Below are 6,773 nucleotides of genomic sequence, written 5' to 3'. Positions count from 1 at the left end.
CAAACAGCAGGACGCCTCAGCTGATACCTGGGAGACACACATGTTACCTCAGTTTATTCCTGCAAATGGGGGCATGAGATGCTACCATCTTGTCCATTTGACAGTTGGGCTAAGGTTTAGGGAGCTTCACAACCCTGTAACCAAGCGGCAGAACCAGGATTTGAACCAAAAGCCCTCGAACTGCTTCCCCATGGCTCCGGGATATTACATACATATAAGACCCTTCTCTAGGCGCCAGACCAAGAAGAGAAAGAAATCATTGCCCTATCTTTTAAAAGACAGGCCTCAAAGGTGAACACAGAAACTTTATCATTTATTGTGAAATAAAGCAAAGAATGGAGAGAACTTTCAAAGTTCAAGTACAAATAGAATAATTCCCCCATCAGAAATAAAGGCAAGCAAGTAGCTTCGCAGGATAGCTACATCATCCTTAGATGTTCACACCATTATAATAGCCCAAGCAAAAGTTTATTCATAGCAGCCCATAAAACCTGTTATTGTAAATTACTAATATGTGAATCTATTAAGATGATTAGCCACCTAAATAAAAAAGAAAAGGAAGGCGTCTCCATCCTTATAACTTTTTATTGAAATCTAAAAAGCTAAAGAATAAACAAAAAATTAAATAATTTTTCAACCTCTGAAAAACTTTGAATTTTCCAGATCATATGTGAAGTGACTGAGATACGCAATCAGTGAGAGTCATGGAAGCAACAGCTTTGAAGGAGCCATGGAGGGTTCCCCCAGTGACTTCTATTTTAGAATAAACCAGAACATATCTGAAACCCAGAGTTTTACTTTTAAAGACAATGGGTCTGGAATAATATATAATAAAAACCATGTCTTACTTTAATGAAATATTACTGCTGAGTCATTCATCCTAACATGTCTTTGATTAATTCTAAGAGTAGAGTGAGCAGTAGGAAAAATTTGAAAATATGCCATCTAACCAGAAATCCTCTATACATCTCTGAAAAACCATTAGTGAAATAAGAAAACCATTTTGTTAATAGAGGTTGCTGATCCGGGTCTGCACCAGGCACTGAGCTCCTCAGGTAGGCAAAAAGCGCCCATTGCTCATGGCACACACACCTTGTATGCTTCCATTCTCTGTAAAAAATCTTCCTCTTCTGTTTCTCCTAGAGTAACTCTGTAAAGGAAATACAGAGATGTGTTTCTGGATGTAACAGAGGAAAAGGAAGGGCAAAAGCAAACCAATAGGCGGCCAGTTCTCACTTTAAAAAAAAAAAAAAGCAAAAGGAGTTAGTGTGTGGATCACCAGTCCAGATGGTTTGTTTTATCAATACACAGGATCCAGGGGAGAACAAGCATGGAATAAGGCTCTTATTAAAATAAACCACTATGTGTTTCTGAAGTTTGCTTTTAAGTTTCTCCTGCCCAGATTTACTGAAACCTGGAGCTTTGATTTACTCTGGGCATTTGGCCCCGGGTGGGGAGGGGGGGCGGGGGGGGCGGGGGGGGAAGGGTGTGGAGGATCTACCAAACTTCTGCAGCAAGTGAGGGGAATATACAACTGGAGCCACCCTTTGATGCCATGAATCTCAGGCCTTGGAAACCAACTTCCCCACCCTTCCTCTTTCTCCCTCCATCTGGTCTGATCACGAAGGGACCTTCTGCAAAGTTTTCCACTGCGGTCCTCTGGTAAAGTAAGACTCTGAGACTCTAACAGATCCACCACCTCCTTCACTGGATAGTTTCCCAAACGACTTGGTTTCCCGGGGTAACTTTTCTTTTTCCTACATGGAAATTATTCTGTGCACCCATACAAATTGGAGTAAATATAGAGGACACATCACTCTAGATCACTACATGTCCAAAGCCTTCTAACCAAGTAAAATATCAGATATTCCCTTGCTTGTCATGAAACACAATGACTGAACCCATACTCTATGCTCAGAGACGAATGTCAGGCTCTGGTCAGCAAGGATGGCTCATAGACAGCAAAAACCCTTGCAAATAAAGAACTCTACTGAGACAGACATTTGCAATGCCAAGTAAGCAGGTTTATTGAGAAAATACAGAGCGAGACAAGTTCCCTTCCTCAGAGGCACAAAAGCAGAAGCCAGAAGACACAGAAGCAAGGTCAAAACATGTCAAAACCACCGGAGACTGGGGTATGGGAAGTGAAGTTTCTGGAAACATCCAGAGGCATATGCGCCACCAGTGACCAACCCTTAAAATAAGCTTGGTGTTAGCCAGGACAATCATCGATTGCCAAAGGCAGCTTATTCAGAGCTAGCAGCCAAGCAGTAAGGCCATCAGAGCAGTGGTCAGCAACGAAGAGTTGTTCAGGGACAGGCAGCATGCTGGACGAGCCTGGAAACACCGCTGGCAGGTCCTGGAGTCTTGATTCGCTCACTGGCTCCCACACACTTAGCAAGTTCTTCGACAGCTGGACATGCTGGACGTGCAGGACCTCTGGTATGTCCTGGAGACCCCGCAGGCTGGTTGGTAGAGAGTGGACATTCCCCCCACCGGTTGGCACCTGGTGGAGATTCCTCCCATCGGTTGGCACACAGTAGAGATGCCACCCAAGGGCTGACAGCCACTAGAGACAAAGGTGAGTGGCCGGCTGTAGGTAGTTGAGCAGGGATTGGAGACACAGGTGGTTTGCCGGGAGCAGGTCACCTGTCCAGGGCTGGAGACGCAGGGATTTGACTGGTAAGAGGTTGGCTGGCAAGCAGTGGACTCAGAGGTGGACCCCTGGCAGTGGTCCAGGAGCCAGGAGCCAGTCTGGAAGGAACTGGGCAAATAGATGCTATTCAGGCAGTCGGCATCGTGGGAAGAAGCTGTGGCAGCTGGAGCCACGGGGACAGTGCAGTGTCCTCCAATTGGCCTGGAAGAACAGTTCCTTGTAGAACAGTTGTAGGACATGGTGCAGACAGAGAGCTGCGGGTAACTTGCTGAAGCTAGCTCCTGAATTGTGAATGTCCCTTCAGGTCCCTGAGCTTTTATATATCCCTGCTGGTGGGTGGGGCTCCCGCCCTGGTCCGCCTGGCTTCTTTGGCTCAGACCAGCATGCCTTAGAACATCTTGTGAATCTCTAGGTTAATTGTCTCTTGAGAAGCCTTCGTCCTCATAAAGACAGTTTAGTAGTTTGGTAACTAAATCATGAGGCTTCTGTACTGTACTTAGTGCCAGGATTAAGAAGGTTACTTGACAGCTTCAAAGCTATCGGTCATCCCAGCCCACACTTTGCCCCTTATTCATGTTGCTTGGATAAAATGAGTGTCGATCTGACGGTAACACCAAACATGCCACCATCCTGCCATCACGCACTCTCTCCCTTCTGACCAGGACTCATTACGAACCCACACCCTGTTTGGTTTGTTGTTGGCATTTAATATGTTTTAAGCATAACTTAACCAGCCAGTGTTCCATAGCTAATGGGGCTTCTCACGGACAAGGAACCTCCTTGAATACGCTTCAGGATGACAATGACAACACCTCCCAGGAAACAACACACAAGGACTTATATTTAGGGTATGAGCTGGCTCAGAAAATCAACCAAGTGACCGGAGCACGACACATTCAGGAAAGGTAGAGGGCAGTGGGACTCACCCTTTATGTTCAAGCAGCAAAACAAATTAGAAGCTAATTTAGTGGTACTGTGTTTGTAGCCAAGTCCCTTTCTAAATAAATCGGATGAGCTTTATTCCTAAAATTTTTAATCCAATAACAATAGGTAAGAGTGACTCATAAGATTCATTAATATGCCAGTGAAATGGGCTTAGTTAAATTTTAAAATTATTATGATGTTAATTTAAAAGGGTACAGTGTCTTTCTCCCAAGATGCTCAATATATTCAAAAGCTATTTTTTTCACACAGACACTTACAGATAGCATGCATTTTTATCACGGACAAACCAAAGGCTCTTGAAGGGATTGTAAACGTCAGGGATAGGGGAAGGAACACATGAGGAAGCGGGCACTTAATATTTGGTAATGAACGAATGTGTTAACAGTGTACTATAATATTTAATTACTCTTTTTTATTCCTGGGGAAACCATATACAGATATCATTCTTCTTTATCTCATCTCACTACAAGACAGTCAGTTCTGAACTCCTATATGACCGATCCTCTCCACCCACCTGTTCACAACCATTTTACCTCTGGCAAAATAAGTCACTTTACCAGAGCTTAAGTGGTCAGTGATATTTCTGTATCAAAATAGCTGTAAGATCCGACTCGTGTCGTAAACTGGCTTACCTGGGGTAGGAGAGAGGGACAATCATGGATTTCCGTATCTTTGAGGGCGACAGATAGACTATGTTTTAAACATTCACAAAGCAAACAGCATTGTTAGAACTCTTTGAAAGTCCCTTTGCAAAACGCTTCATCCATCTCTATTCATTACACTAAAGCCATATTGGAAGCTCCCCAAGTTTCTAATTGGAAGCCAGTAACACACCCGAAAAAGACGGTGCTGTGTTGTGGGCTGTATTAGAATTCCCAGGGATCAGACCGTCTCTCCCTCAGTGACTGGCAGAGTGTTCTCAGGTAGAGGGAGAAATTAACAAGATGACTGCTTTCCACAACGTTGTAACTATGCTCTTCCCACCACGAGGAATGTCCCAGTTAGCGTTTGAAGGTCAGAGTCCCTGGTCACAGGGGCTGGCTTGTTTGTTTTAAATGGGTGAGTAGTTTACAGGCTTCTACCAGCTATGAATTCATTGCCTGCTATGGAAAAGTACTTAATCATGCAAATTAATCAAGTGACAGAAGCAAAACTTAGAGTCATTAGTAAAGTTACACGTAAGTTTGCAGTACCCATTGCCACATTTCTGAGATGGTAGAGATTTTTATATATCATTACTCTGTCTTGATTCTTTTCCACTGCAAGGTGAAAATTGCAAATAAAAGGATCTTAGAAAATATCTTCCATTAGCTTCAGGAGAAAAGGAAATGAACATTTTTGTGTGTGTGTGTGTGTGCGCATGACCCTCTTCCAGGCATCGAGTTAGAGGCTTTCCATTCTCCATATTTAAATGCTTCCAGCAAACCTATGGAGTACGTATCATGTCACACAAAGGAGCTAAAGTTCAGGGAGGTTGAATGGCTCACCAAGATCATGCAGTTTATATTTGACTAAGTTGAGATTCAAATAAGACAGAGCCATGAACTATCAACCTGACCTGGGTATATTTAAACATGATGAGATGCCTTCTTCATTAAAGCTCCAGCAGAAAGTTCTAAAAAGAATCAATCGATTAATGTTCCATTAATGGTACTACAAAGAATGTAGTCTTCATTTCTCTTCCAGTTTCTAAATAACAAAAAAATAAAGCTTTTAAACAGTAAGTTACAAGCACTGCTGTCCTTGTACTTCATGTGTTGCTTCGTTTATATAATTTGACAATTTTTACTTCATTAGAACGAAATGCAAGGTCACTACAAACAAAGCAGGAAGAGACAGAGAGCCATCAAGAGCTTGAAGCTACAATTTGAAATTACAATTATCTATAACAGTGAAGATATACAACTAATTGTTCAACAACAGCAGAGAAGTGAATTGGGTTTGCAAGTCTAAATTGCAAGACCTTTCTGAAAAAAACAATTCACAAACTCTGAAATCACTTTAAAATGATATTTCGTGAGTAGTCTTCTTCCAGTGGCAAAGTACCCCCAAACCAATTATTTCATTCAACAGATTGCTTTCTACTTGACACCAGCAAAACGGCAGGCAGGCTCTCTGGGAAACAGCTAAGACTGGTGTCTTACACTATCCATCCTAGCATGAGGAAAGCTGCTAATACCCTCGTGCATTCTATTTTTAAGTGCAAGCATTTAGAGGCATCATTTTGATTGACTGTAAGTTGCAACAATGAAGAAACTCACACTGACAACGGCAGGGAAGCTTGAAGAAACTCCACACAATTCTACAACCCTATTAAATGAAATCAACAAATCATCCCTTCATTGGAATGTAAAGAAGGATCTGGCCAGAAGGTATCACCATGTAGTTACATGCAACATGAAGCTTTAACGCCAAGAAAAGCCTTATGAAGTTTATCCTCGTGTCTGCAGAGTGTGAAGTGAGGGAGGTGTGGTGAGAGCCAGTGAGGAGAGATTAAAGACCTGCTACCCATTATCTTCATCACTGATGGAAAATTTGCTCTCGTTTGTAAAGAACAATCTAAGCCTTATACAATAATTATCACAGGCTGCAAGTGAGCAATTCTTTCATTCAAAACTGAATCACAGCAATCACTTAGACACGGCCAAGCGTTTGAGAATAAAATGAATTAAGCATGTGTGGGAGGCTGAACGTTTGATATGCAAGAAGGATATTATTCATCACAAAGTTGGTAATAATGTTGACCGATGCCAGTTCAAAAAACCCACTTAGTCTCATCAAATGGAAGACGAGTGGACTTGCTGAAAAATTAATAAACATAAAATGAGACTTTGTCATTCTGTATTTTTCCAGGATGTTCATACTCTCAAATTGAAGCTATTCATTATCTCTTAAGAAATATAAAAAAGGAACTCAAAATTTAAGCACAGAACATAATGGCTGTTTTAAAATTTAAATACATCTTGGCTGAATTGTTCTGTCTTTTTTTTTTTCCACTTCACACAAACCTCTGGGTTGAATCTCCAGAATCCTTACTAACCAAGACATTATAAACCCCCAAAGGCTGAGTGCTTTGCACCACAAAACTGAACTGAAATTTATTTTCCAAACTCTTTTCAAAAAGCATTAATCCTAGAAGGTTTGAGTCTTTGGGGCTGAAGGCAACTGGAGA

The 6,773-nt window shown here is 41.9% G+C and overlaps 1 protein-coding gene across 1 annotated transcript; it reads right to left on the bottom strand.

The window, feature by feature from the left end:
* Positions 1-2,018: 2,018 nt before the first annotated feature.
* On the bottom strand, positions 2,019-2,930 carry KRTAP11-1 (keratin associated protein 11-1). Its single transcript, XM_036118546.2, has one exon. The coding sequence runs from the start codon at positions 2,893-2,895 to the stop codon at positions 2,395-2,397; it is 501 nt and encodes a 166-aa protein (XP_035974439.1). The 5' UTR covers positions 2,896-2,930; the 3' UTR covers positions 2,019-2,394.
* Between the last annotated feature and the right edge of the window lie 3,843 nt (positions 2,931-6,773).

This window comes from Halichoerus grypus, chromosome 1 (assembly GCF_964656455.1).
Source record: "Halichoerus grypus chromosome 1, mHalGry1.hap1.1, whole genome shotgun sequence".
NCBI classification, from domain to species: domain Eukaryota; kingdom Metazoa; phylum Chordata; class Mammalia; order Carnivora; family Phocidae; genus Halichoerus; species Halichoerus grypus.
Note: the sequence above shows the minus strand (reverse complement) of the source record. Positions and strands in the feature narration are given on the sequence as shown.